At 53.9% G+C, this 13510-nt stretch overlaps 1 protein-coding gene across 1 annotated transcript in view; it reads left to right on the top strand.

Annotated features, from left to right (window-relative positions):
• Positions 1-1414: 1414 nt before the first annotated feature.
• The window catches only part of B4GALNT3 (beta-1,4-N-acetyl-galactosaminyltransferase 3), a 121921-nt gene continuing 109825 nt past the window's right edge, over positions 1415-13510 (top strand). Inside the window, exon 1 of the mRNA XM_056117880.1 lies at positions 1415-1583. Coding sequence (XP_055973855.1) covers positions 1415-1583 — 169 coding nt within the window. The remainder of the gene's footprint in view (positions 1584-13510) is intronic.

The following is a 13510-nucleotide window of genomic DNA, read 5'->3' as shown; positions in this document are numbered from 1 at the left end:
TTTGGGTCTGTTTTTGGCAATGCTCAGGACTTACTCCTGGCTGGCTCTGTGCTAAGGGATCACTCATGGCCGTGACCAGGGGACCAATTATGGTGTCAGGGATAGGACCAGGGGTCAGTTTTTTTGTTTTTAATGGAATCATCATGAGATACAGTTGCGAGGTTTTCATGATTGAATCTCAGTGATACAATGATGAAACACCCATCCCTCCACCAGTGCACATTCCCCACCAACAATGTCCCAGTATCTCCACACCCCCCTCCTCCCCGCAGGCACCTTTCTCTCTCTCTCTCTCTCTCTCTCTGGTTTGCAATACAGATACTGAGAGGCCATCATGTTTGGCCCTTTGTCTACTTTCAGCACACGTCTCCCCTCCCGAGTGATCCCTCCAACCATGACTGTCTCAGTGAGCCCTTCTCTATCCCAGCTGCCTTCTCCCCCAGCCCACGGGGCAGGCTTCCGACTGAGGAGCAATCTTCCCGGGAGGGGAGGGTCCGGCTTTGTGCCTTACCCACTGTACTCTCTCCGGCTCCCTTTCCCTTTGAATTTTTAGCTCTCTTTCAGAGACTTTGACTACCCCACCTCCTCGACCACCCAACAACTATATACTGCCCTCATCTCTCCTCTGCGGGGGGGGAGGGGGGGGAGCGCCTCGGGGGTCCTGCTTGGCAGCGGCATGGACCGGGCAGTAGCTTCCGAAGCTGCGGTTGAGGCCAGACAGGTCTTCAAACGGCACCTGGAAGAAGAGGAACTCAGAACGAACCCCGGTCCCCCCAGCCTAGTCCCGAGACCTGGAAGAGGGGCTGGGGTCGCGCTGGGCGACGGGGGCACGGAAGCCCGGGCCGGCTGCCCGACGTGCCGTGCCCCTCGGAGCTGGGCCCTCTCCTCCCGGCCCCGGGCGCGTCCGTGCTCGCCGGGGTAGGGGAGGGCGAGTGTCCGAGGGCGAGTGTCCAGGCCCCGGCCTCCTTGCGGGGCAGGCGGGGGCTTTTCCCGCTTCCCGGGGTTCCCGGGAGGGAGGGCGGAGCCCACCTGTGCGGGGGCGGGGCCTGGCGGGGGCGGGGCCTGGCGGGGGCGGGACAGGTGGGTGCGCGGCGGCCCGGGAGAGGCGGCGGGCGCGCTCCGAGCAGGCGTCCCCGTGGGCTCCGGGTGTGCATGTGTGCGCGCGCGTGTGTGCGCGTGTGTGTGCGTGTGTGTGTGTGTGTGTGCGAGAGAGAGAGAGAGAGGGAGAGAGAGGGAGCGTCACGGCGGGACGCGGCGCCCCGCGAGCCGAGCCCGAGCGGCGGCCCGAGGAGCCGCGCTCTCCCTCCAGCATGAGCCCGCGACCCGCGGCGGCGCGGCCGGGGGGTCCGGCCGGGGCGCCGCGCTGAAGGCGGGGCCGGGCCGGGCCGGGCCGGGGAGCGGCGGGCGCCGCGCCATGGGGAGCCCCCGGGCCGCGCTGCTGCTGCTGCTCGTGCGCCCCGCCAAGCTGCTGCGGAGGCGCTTCCGCCTGCTGCTGCTGCTCGCGCTGGTGTCCGTGGGGCTCTGGACGCTGTATCTGGAACTGGTGGCGTCGGCCCAGGGCGGCGGGAACCCCCTGAACCGGAGTGAGTAGCCCCGACGGGGGCAGGGGCCGAGGGCGCGCGAGGGCGCGCGGGGGTGGGCGCGCGCGAGCCCGGGGGCTCCCGCGTCGGGGGACCCGCCTCGCCCCCCGCCGCCCGCTTCCCGGCCCGTTCTCCTCCCGGGCGCCCGCTGGGAGAGGGGAGGCGGCGGGGTGGGTGTCGGGCGGGGAGTTGGGGGCGCGGGAGCAGCGCCGGGGGCCGGGGGCGGGGTGCGGCGCCGCGTTTCCGAGCCCGGGCCTGCCCGCGCGTCCCCGGGGCCGGTGCCTGCTGGGGACTGCCCGCTTCTGCCCTCGGGGGGCCGCGGGGACACGGGCGCCGCGCCCGCCCCACGGGCACCTCGGGCCGCGCCGGCTGCCCAGTTCCCGCGCGGTCCACGCGCGCCGCGCGCTGGCGTCCGCGATGCCGGTGCCGCCGGCGGTCGGGCCGCGCGTCTCCGTCCCCGGGGCCCGTGATCGCGACCGTCCCTTCGGAAGCCACCTGTCGCCCACCCGCTTCCTTCCCGCCCCTCCCCGCCCGGCGTCCCCCCTCCTCTCCGAGCGAGCGAGCCCCCCGCGCCGGGGGCCGGGCACCCCTCGCGCCTGCCCCGGGGAGCTCCGCGGTGACCAGCCCGCGGACTTCCGCCGAGCGTGCTGGAGCGGCCGCGGCCACCCGCGGACTCCTGCTGTCTTCTAACTTGGCGGGAGCCGCCAACTTCTTTTCTGTCTCGCTTTCCTCCTGGGAAAACGGGGAGACGCGGTGTCTTGCCCTCGCCCCTTCGGCGGGGCGCCGAGGCGCGTTTCAATGTGCCATTGATGCCGCGCTCGGCGCAAAACTCGGGAAATGTCAGGGAGCAGCAAAGGTCAGGGGGGTGGCTGGAAAAGGAGCCGCGGAGCCGAGCCGAGGGGCTCCCCGACCCCCAGGTGCCCCCCCCCATCGCAGGCGGAGGCGCCGAGCCTTAGCGCCTGCTGCTCAGCCCCCTTCTGCAAACTCCGAAGGAGCCGCGGTGACGTTGCAGAGAAGATGCTCGGACACGCCGCGTGTCAGCTCGCTCGTGGTTGGGCGCGGTGCTTTGCCTCCTCGTGGCTCAAGGTGGAATTCCTGGGGTCGTGATCGAGCTGGTTCAGGGGGGAGAGATATTTATGTCAGAAACTTGCACTCTGCGGCAGTTGGACTTTTTTTGGGGGGGTCACTCCTGGTGGTGCTCAGGGTTTACTCCTGATTGTGTCCAGGGCTGGCCCCTGGAGGCTCAGGGGATCCTGGGGGGTGATGGGTCTGGAACTCAGGTTGGTCTCTTGCAAGACAAGCGCCCTACCCGCGGCGGTTCTATCTCTTTGGCCCGGGTTAAGTTCTGCTTGGGAGATGAAGATTTTAAACTTGGTCCTAGTTAGGGAATTAAATAGAAAATGTCCGTTCAGGGTCTGGAGCTCATGCTGTGCATGCAGACGACCTGGATTTGATCCCCAGCACCACTGGGTCCTACGGCAACAACAGAACTGACCCCTACAGAGTGTGGCCCCAAGCCCTGAAACAAACAAAAAGTTTCCCAGAATGAGGAATTTGGACAAAATCATCTTCAAGGTTGCCTTCAGTAAGGATACTTAGGTTGCGTCATATCTTTTTTCCTTTTAGTTTTATCTGGATTTTAGAAATCAGTGTTTTCTTTTATAGCTAGTGATTTTCTTCTTTTTTGCTTACTCGTGGCTCTGTACATAGGGATCACTCCTGGTGGACTTGGGATGACCAAACTGGGTGCCAGGGACTGAACCCAAGCCAGCCGTGCGCAAGGCAAGTGCCGTACCTGCTGCACCAGCTGTCTGGCCCTGTATCTAATGCTTTTCTGAATTGTCACCTTACTTCCCCGTGTTTCCATTTTCCCTTGTGCATTTCAGCACCTTTGGAGAAAGAAAGCAGGGGATTTGACTCAGAGGTAGAGTGTGAGTCTCTTGCGTGTGAGGCCCAGGCTTCGACCAACTCTAAGCAGGAATATTCCTTTCTTCCTATTTCTCTTCTTTCTTCTTTCTTTGCATTCCTGGGATGGGTTCCCAGACCTCTACAGCCGAGTTTCATCCTGGCCCTAGCAGGAATCCTTCCCATGACCAAATCTGTCTTCCTATACATAGTTCTTGCCTTCCCCCAGGCTCTTCTCTGAGGAAGACACAATGAATCTACTCTTGGGAGATGAGGCAGATTGGCTGAGTTGGGGCCACCCTTGGGTGATCAGGGGCATTTTCTATCTGTGCCCAGAATAGAAAGCACCTGGGTGGTGCTCCTTGGGGACCAGACGTGGTACGGGAGATCAGTCCAGGGTCAGCTTTGTGAAAGGCAAGCACCTTGACCTCTAAACTATCTCTCCAGCCCCGAGGCTCATTTATATAGATACGTAGATGTAGATATCCATATACGACACTTATGTGTTTGAAATCATATGATGCCGTCTTTCTCTGTCTGACTTACTTCACTAGCATAACACTCTAGGTAAATCTGTGTTGTTGCAGATGGCAGAATTTCACCTTTTTTTGGGCAGGAGTGTGGCACTTGATGGTGCTTGGGGCTTACTTCTTGCTCTGTGCTCAGGGATCACCCCTGACGGGGTCACTCCAGATGACCCTCCATATATGGTACCAGGAATTGAACCTGGGTCAGTTGCATGCAAAGCAAGTGCTCTACCCACTGTGCTATCACTCTGGCCCCATGGGATTTTATCTTTACATTAATAAATGTAAAGATAAACAAAAGTGCGTGTGTGTGTGTGTGTGTGTGGTGTGTGTATATGGTGTGTGGCGTATGTGTGTGGTGTGTGTACGTGTGTGGTGTGTGTGTGGTGTGTGTGGTGTGTGTGTATGGGTGTGGTGTGTGTGTATTGGTGTGTGGTGTGTGTATATGGTGTGTGTGTTTGGTGTGTGTGGTATGAGTGTGGTGTGTGTATGGTGTGTATGTGTATATGTGTGTGGGATATCTTATTTTTGTGGGCTCAGGTGACTGTGCGGGCCTGATGGCACCCAGGGCTGTCCTCTGCTAAGCCTGGGCCCCAGACCTTCGTGCCATTCTCCTGTCCCGAGTCACATCTGTTCTGCGGACTCCTCTGTCGACGGGCACCTACACATCTCCCGCTCTTGACCGTTGTTGAAGTCCCACTTCCATACCCTGTGCCAGGCAATTCCTGGTCTTAAGCGGGTGAGCCCCCTTGGAGCAGGTACAACTTGAGAGGTCCTGGAAGGGACAGCATCGTTTTTGTCATGTGTTTGTCAGCAGCTCCTTCGCACCGGTGAGAAGCCACAGGGAAAGTAGCCGCACTGTGACCCTCCCCCAGCAGGCCCCTCCCAGCCTGGCCCCAGGGGTGCCTTGTCCGCAGACCTCAGTCCCTCCGGCTGGGATCTCCCAACGCCTGGCACCGTCAGCTGTTGTATTCTAAGTGTCAGTTCTTAGCTTCTGTTTGGTTTTGGTTTCCTCCTAGATGGACCTAAATTCTCTGCTTGATTTTCTTGTTCGTTGTTGCTGTTCCAAACGTTACCAACTTCCCATTTCAGGACTGGCTTTCCATTTCCTTAAGCATTATTTTATGTTTGTTTTGGGGTCACACCTGACTGACTCCTGGCTCTCTGCTTAGGGATCACTCCTGGTGGGGCCCAGGGGACTCTGGAGTGCAGGGGAATTGAACCTAGGCCAGCCGTGTGCAAGGCCAGCGCCTGACCTGCTGCACTTTCCCTCTGGCCTCTCACTAACCAACTTGAGTGTGAGTCTAAGTTCAGGCACAAAGGGGCCCCTGTTTCTAGAACCCAGAAACTTGCTCTCATGCAGGGCGGCATTCTCGCCCTAGGCCATTCTGTCATATCTGCCTTTTTCCTTGACTTGCTTTTGGAATGAGGTGACTGTGGCTTCTGGCCCCCGTCTCCTGGCCTAAAATGCCCAGACAGGTTGGATCAGAGTTTTCTTTTGTGGGGACTGGAGAAATAATCCAGTGGGTAAGGTGCTTGCCTTGCACGAGCCCTACCCAGGTTTGATCCTCGGCACTCCATATGGTGCCCTGAGAAGTGCCAGGAGTGATCCAGTGTGCAGAGTCAATCCTGAGGACGGTCAGATGTGGTTCACCAAATTAAAACAAAAGAAAAACCATCCCCCCCACCCAGGGCCTTGTGCTACTGAGTTTCCCTGTGTTAACAAATTGTTTTTTTATTTTTTGTTTTTTTTTTTAATTATTTATTTATTTTTAAATTTATTTGGTTTTGGGTCGCACCCAGCGATGCACAGGGGTTACTCCTGGCTCTGCACTCAGGAATCACTCCTGGCGGTGCTCAGGGGACCATATGGGAATCGGCCCCGTGCAAGGCAAATGCCCTACCCCCTGTGCTATCGCTCCAGCCCTTTTTCTTTTATTTCAAAAAATTTTGTTTGCTTTGTTTAGTATATGTATTATATATGTATATGTGTATTATACATGTGTATGTGTGTGTTTGTGTGTATATATATAGCCATACCTGACTGACCAGGCTGGGGGCCACTCCTGGCTCTGTGCTCAGGGATTGCTCCTGGCAGAGCTCCTGGGACCGTGGAGAGCCAGAACGGAACTCAGGCTTTGCATGCATGAGGCCCACTGAGCTATTTCTCTGGCCCCCTGCCCTCGAGGTTTTATTCCTGACTTAGGGCTCTTTCTCAGGAGGGAGAGCAAGGAGGTGAGGAACCCAGCAACAGAGGAAGGGAGCTTTGAGCATTTCCTTGGCCACACCCTCATGAACCAAGGTAGGAAAGCTTCACCTCCTGAGCTGCACCTAGGACCTTGACGCAGCGGCAAGGGCAAACCTTGGCCCAGCTTCCAGCGTGGAACCTTCCTCCCTCTCTAGCAGTCTGCTGTGCCCCCCACCGCTGGCTTTCCTGTCATCTGTCAGGCCAGCCTTCATTACCAAGAACCTTTCATTTGCCTGTCCCTGTGTGGCTGCTCTGTTGATCTGGCGTGGGGAGAAGTGTATGAAGGATGGTCGACACCAACTCCAGGGCGGTAATGACAGGGAGCACACTTCCTGCATCAGCTTCCCGGAATAACCCAGTAGTTTCAGATACGGATGATATGCAATTTGGGCTCTCTGTGTAGAGAAGGATAAAACCGCAGTTGGAGGAACTTCAGAGAGAAACAACCCAAATCATGAACTTATAGAAACATGTTTTCCCTGGACAAAAGAATTAGAGCTGGCCACTGGCTTATTTAAACAAATATTTAATTTGCACATACCTCGTGGGACATAATGGTGCTAGGTCACTGAGATATAAAGATGATGAGACATAATGGTTTCTACCCTCACGACCTTTTACTCTGGGAGCAGGGTGTTTGGGAACTTATTTAAAAATAATCGTGATTGGGGGCAGAGAGGTGGAGCGGAGTAAACTTCTTGCTTTGCACACGGCCTTCCAAGTTTTGATCCCTGGCACCGCTTCTGGGCCTGAGTGATCCCTGAGCACAGAGCCAGAAATGTGTCCTGAGCCCAACCCGCTGAGAACCCCCGCCCCCATCCAAATCATAACATAACATGGATATTATATTTTACAAATGTAGAATCAAGATACTGTTGGGACCATTCTAGAGGTGGAACATGGCTCTTTCCACGCATACTTCATGCAAGTGGAACGATTTCAATGGCTGCAGGAATGAAGGCTGTTCGAGGCAGAGAGAGCTGCAGGAAGAATGACCGAGAGGGGCAGAGCCTTAGTACAGTGGTTAGGGCGTTGCCTTCCATAGGACCGACCCAGGTTTGATCTTCGGTGCCCTGTATGGCCCTCTGAGTACCGCCAGGAATGATCCCTAAGCACAGCCAGGAGTAAGCCCTTAGCACTGCCAGGTTTGCCCCTAAAACCACCCACCCCCAAAGAGAGTGTATGGGTCACTCACCACCGGGTGTAGCCCGGGTGGCCCCCAGCTCAGCTGGCCTGAGCAGTGCAGCTTCTGGTTGCCAAATATTGCCAGGTATTTCCAGGAGTGATGCTTGGCCCCTTTGAATACACCATGGGGGCTCTCACCCTGTCCATTCTCTGCCAAAAGTGGGAGGGCTACTGGGGTCATTGGTGGTGGGGAATGGGCACCGGTGGAGGGATGGGTACTCAATCATTGTATAACTGAAACCCAAGCACAAAAGTTTGTAAGTCTAAAACTGTACCTCATGGTGTTTCACTAATAAAAAATAATTATGTAAAAAAGATAAAAAAAAAAACAAAGACAGTGTTTGGGAATATTGAACCTAGGAGGTCGCCAAGTAGAGGGCGTAAAGGCGGTTGCAGAATGATTGGTGTTAATGAGCAAGACTGATAGCCTCAAAGACGTATTTTTTCCAGGAGATGACGGAAAGCAGCTGACAGGTTTAGGGTGGGGTAACATTGTAGGAGGCAACAGGGAGGTGAATACTAAAACTCTTGCACGGTACTTTGGAATATGCCGGTGGTGCTGGGACAGGCTAGGGATGGTCTCCAGCATGTGGCTGGGCTCCCTAGGCTGCCCTGGGAATAGGTCAGATTCACAGGGCTCTCAGAGCCCAGGGCCGTCAGGTTACAGCAGCAGAATCATCAGTACCTTGGTATTTTCAAACTGGCACAACTGTATCGCTGAGCACCACTGAAAGGCAGCTCTGGGAACAGACTATTGTTGGAAGCTGAAAACTCCATTCTGGCAGGTGTGAACAAGTTCTACCCATTTGTTCCCATTGGACTACCTCAGTCCTGCCTGAAGGCAGAGGTCTAGACTCAAATTGTTTCCAGCTTCTTTGCTCCAGAATTGACCTACTGCTGGGACCAGCTTGGTCTTGGGGCCAAGAGAGTCTGTTTGGGCGCAGACCAGCGCCTGAAGACCGGTTGTGTTCCGTTTCAGCGCCAGGCTTACCTGCTGAAGTCCCAAGTGCTCCCAAACTCTGGACTTTCTCAGCTGTGGCCACCTTGATCTGTGATTCGTCTCTCTGCCTGACCCTGGTGGTTTCCAGTGGGGTGGAGGGGGTTGAGGGGACACACGCCCAGATATCAGGCTGACCCTTCAGCTCCCTGGGTCGTCTCTGGAAGGAGACACACAGAGTCTTGGGGCAGAGCAGCAGTCTGGGAAAAGGGGAAACGGAGGCGGAGGCTGAATGTGGGCCCAGCGGGAATGGTATGGACTGAGTTGGAACGCAGAGCTGAGGCGTGGAGCTCAGGTGCACAGCTGATGTCTGTTCCCTGGGGTCTGGGACTCCGGCCCCGCTGCCCGAGCCTGGGCGCCCCTTTCCCCTTCAACCTGTAGCTCCCTTTGCTCTGTTCCGCTTAGCTCTCTCTCCGCCGTCTGGGCACGAGGCTGCCGTGTGTGCATTCAGGCCAGGCTTCAGTTCTAGGCACGGACTAGGCACTCCAGTGAATGCCTCTGATTATGGAGCGACAGAGCCAAAAATAGAACCTAGAAATTCTTGTTCCTTGTGCCACTGTATGTATAAATGATAAGAACCTTTAGACACGAATGCAAAGGATAAGAATGAAGTTCTTAAAAAAAAAAAAAGAATTAAGCCACCAGTGCTTTTTCCACTATAAAGATTGGGGACTGGGCATCCTGGGGCAACAGAATGCAGCTGACCCCAGTTCAGTCCCTTGTGGCATCCTAGATGGTCCTCAGAGCCACCAGGAATGATCCCCAAGCACCACTGGGTGTGGCCCAGAACCTTCCACCCTTGCCCCAAAAAAGACTAGGGTGCGGGATTGAGGTCACAATTAGTGGAGCCTTCGGGGTGTCTCGTGTTTTTGTGCGCAGGACCCATGTCCCGTGGCGCTTAGGAGATGGTGTAGTGACAGGGTTCAAACCGAGACCTCAGGTATATACACCGATGCTCAGCCCTTGGACCCTCTCTGTGGCCCCTAAAGGGATGTCTTCTTTGGACTTGGGGCCTGTCTGTGCCAGGAACGTCATGCACAGGACCTCTTCCCCCGTTCCATGTTTCCTTTCCCTGTCTCCTTACTCTGGGTTTTGAGGTGACCAGCAGAATGGCAGTCACGCACTCGGGTCTCACTCTCGTGAACCCTGGGCCTGAGTCAAGGCCGCGTTTGCTTCTGTCCGTGGAGCTGCTCACACGCCCTGCGTCAGGGCTGCTTCTCCTGGTCTTCTCCAGCAACCACTTCTGTGCTGGTTTTAGGAGGGGCTGGTAGTTGCACTGCAGTAATTTTCCAGGCCACGGAGCCCGGGCTCGCTCTCCAGTGCAGTTTTATGGAGCATTGCAGAGCAGCCGCCATACCGACGTTTGCTTTGGAACGTGGCCTGGAGGCTGGTCTTGGAGTCAGCCGCTCACTGTCCTGTTCTCCCAATCTCAGAATCTGATTTTCCACAGGCTCTTTTCTTTCCACTGAAGGATGGTGAGAGGTCTAAACTAGGCCACCACAATTTTTTTTTTTGGTCACACCCAATGATGCTCAGGGGTTACTCCTGGCTCTACGCTCAGGAATCACTTCTGCCAGTGCTCCGGGGAACCATGTGGGGTGCCGGGGATTGAACCCGGGTTGGCTGCGTGCAAGACGAATGCCCTACCCGCTGTGCGGTCGCTCTGGCCCCTGGCATTTGGGGACTTTAAGACCACCTCCCTTGACAAGTCATGGTCTACAATGAATAGAATTATGTGATAATCTATAGAAAGAAATGCTAGTAGAAGAATCGAGGATAGTTTGCATGTCATATATGAAGGCAGTTGGGCTGAATATGTTGTATATTTTGAGCAGGGAACAATGGGTAGATCTTAACCATTTTGCAGGGGTTCTTAGATTCTAACAAGTGCTACTTTAAATGTCAGCAGTATATAGAAAATAAGCAACATGGAATATTCTTTTTATTTTTAAAACGTTTTAATTTCATTTAGTTTCTTTTTTTTTTTTTGAGCCACACCCAGTGGTGCTCAGGACTTACTCCTGGCTCTGTGCTCAGGGATTATTCCTGATGGGACTCGTGGGACTATATGAGGTGCTGGGAATCGAGCCTGTTTTGGCTGCGGGCAACACAAGCACCCTGCCCTCTGTTCTCCTGCTTTGTCCCCCTTTTTATTCTTTAAATATTTTATGGGGGGCACACCTGGCAGTGCTTGGGGGGGGGACTGTATGGTGCTGAGGATTGCGCCGAGGCTCTCACATACGAAGACCGTGCTCTGGGCCACCTAGCTACCTTCCTGGCACTACTGTTATTCAGACCATGTTTTTTTTTTTTTTCATGTAGGAGTACTGCTATTTATTCAGCCACTGATTAGCTGATTGAATTGTGCATGAACTCCACCTTACTTTATTTTCACTTTTTATAATTTAATTTATTGAATCACCGTGAGAGCAGTTACAAAGCTTTTGGGTTTAAGCCTTGGCCATACAATGAAACACCCGTACCTTCACCAGTGCCCATTCTCCACCACCAAAAACCCCAGTATACCCCCATCCCACACCCTCCCCCTACCTGTGAGGCAGATGATTTCCACATTACTCTCTCTCTACTTTGATCACATTCAATATTTCAACACCAGACCCACCAGTATTATTTGAGATTTTACCCCAACACTCAGATCTGCTGAAAAGGCAACAGTAGACAATTTGTGTTCTATTGCTGGTTATGAATAACATATGATGTCGTGTGGCTGCAGTAGGGCCATGTGATTTTGAAATTCGGAAATTTTAACACTTAAATCTGGAGGGATTTCTGCCAAAAGCCATTGGGTTTCGAGATTTGCTCTTGAGTCTCTGGGCTCATGGGCATTGAGCAGCTTGATCAGAAGCCGGAGAGGCCATTCGTGGGTGATGATTTGGGGTCTTGTTGGGATGGGAAGACCAGGCCGAGCTCCACCCCTATCCTGTGAGGCCCAACAAGTTTTGTCACTGCGGGCCCAGGCCTGACTGTCCAATGGCCTCTGAAGGATGATGGCCACCGAGCCGCCAGGGGGAAGCAGGCGGAGGGACAGCACCCTTTCCTCCCTGGGGTGGCCCTGCGGCAGTAACCTACTGCGGGGTCTGGATGCATTTCTGCCAAAAGCTGCTGGGTTTTGAGATTTGTTTCTGAGTCTCTGGGATCATGGCTGTTAAGCATCTTGATCAGGTGCCAGAGAGGCCATTCATGGACGATGACTTGGGGTCTCGTTGGGGTGTATTCTGACCATGTTTTACCATAAAAATAATTAAAATTTATGATTATGATCCAAACAATTTTAGGCACTGTGGTTTATGATATATTTAAAAATTTAATTTCTATAGAGTCGTTCACAATAATTTATTACATTCAGTATTCCAACACCAATCCCACCAGCATTACACTTTCCCACCACAATTATTTTGAGTTTTCCCACCACCATTCAAGACTGCCCCAAAAGCCAGCCTAAGTAATTTATTTTGTGTGGTTTGTTATGAATAGCACTGTAGCAATGTCCTCCCATTGTTCATTGATTTGCTCGAGTGGTCCCAGTAACGTCTCTATTGTGAGAGTTGTTACTGTGTTTGGCATATCGAATACACCACGGGGAGCTTGCCAGGCTCTGCCGTGCGGGCAGGATACTCTCAGTAGCTTGCTGGGCTCTCCGAGAGGGATGAAGGAATCGAACCTGGGTCGCCCGGGTCAGCCGCATGCAAGGCAAATGCCCTACTTGAATAATGCTTTAAAAATGATCCAAAAAAGTTTTCTTAGCGGAAAATGCGTGAAAATTGTTGTATCTCACCTTGGAGTCATTAAGCCCTAGTTTACAATATTTCTTTTTCTTTTTAAAAAATTTTTATTAGTGAAACACCATGAGGTACAGTTGCAGACTTACAAATTTTTGTGCTTGGGTTTCAATTATAGGTAAAGGTAAAGGTAAAGGCCCTCCCGTTGATTGTCGATTTGCTCGAGCGGGCCCAGTAACGTCTCCATTGGAGACTTTGTTGTTACTGTGTCTGGCATATCGAATACTCTCGGTAGCTTGCCGGGCTCTCCGAGAGGGGCGGAGGAATTGAGAGGGGCGGAGGAATTGAGAGGGGCGGAGGAATTGAGAGGGGCGGAGGGTTTCAGTTATACAATGATCAAATACCCATCCCTCCACCAGTGCCCATTTCCCACCACCACGGATCCCAGTATCCCTCCCACCCCCCATCCCCCTCATCCCACCCTGCCTCTGTGGCAGGGCATTCCCTTTTGTTCTCTCTCTCTCCTTTTGGGTCCAGTGGTTTGCAAAAGAGGCATTGAGTGGCAATCATGCTTGTTCTATAGTCTACTTTCAGCATGCTTCTCCCATCCTGGGAGGATCCTCCCAACACCCTTTACTTGGTGCTCCCTTCTCTATCTGAGCTCCCTTTTCCCCTAGCATGTGCGGCTGGCCCCCAAGCCATGGAGTGAACCTCCTGGTACTTACCTCAGCTATTCTTGGGTGTTAGTCTCCTATTTTGTTACTTTATGTTCCCCAGATGAATGCAATCTTTCTATGTCTATCCCTCTCTTTCTGACTCATTTCACTTAGCTTGATACTTTCCATGTAGTACCACTTAGTTTTCAATATTTCTTACTGGCACACGTTCCACTAGAATGTTTGCTTCCTTCACCATTGTCCCCCGTCCCGGTCCCCTCGCCACCCCGTTCTCCATGTGGTTAGCTTCCTCCTCCTGTGTTCCCAGTTTCTGTTACCTTTGGGCATTTGTTATTCCCTACCACGTTTCTTTATATTCCAGGCGCGAGAGGGATCATTCTGTGTCTGTCCCTCTCCTTCGGACTAACTTCACTTAGACGATCACTTCACTTGTATCCCTTGTCATCCCGTTGCTCATCGATTTGCTGGAGCAGGTGCCAGTGACGTCTCCATTCGTCCCTGTCGTGTGCTAGTGTAGCCCAGTGGTGTCTGCTCGCTCCAGGAACACGAAGAGCATCAAACTGTTCCTTCAGGGTCTTGACGAAGTCCGAGTATCTCGTAGGTGGGCGGCCAGGCGTTCTTTTGACGTCCTGTGGAATCCAGTCGGTAACG

Source organism: Sorex fumeus, unplaced genomic scaffold (assembly GCF_029834395.1).
Source record: "Sorex fumeus unplaced genomic scaffold, SorFum_2.1 ptg000036l, whole genome shotgun sequence".
NCBI classification, from domain to species: domain Eukaryota; kingdom Metazoa; phylum Chordata; class Mammalia; order Eulipotyphla; family Soricidae; genus Sorex; species Sorex fumeus.
This window is presented reverse-complemented; position numbering and strand designations above follow the sequence as displayed.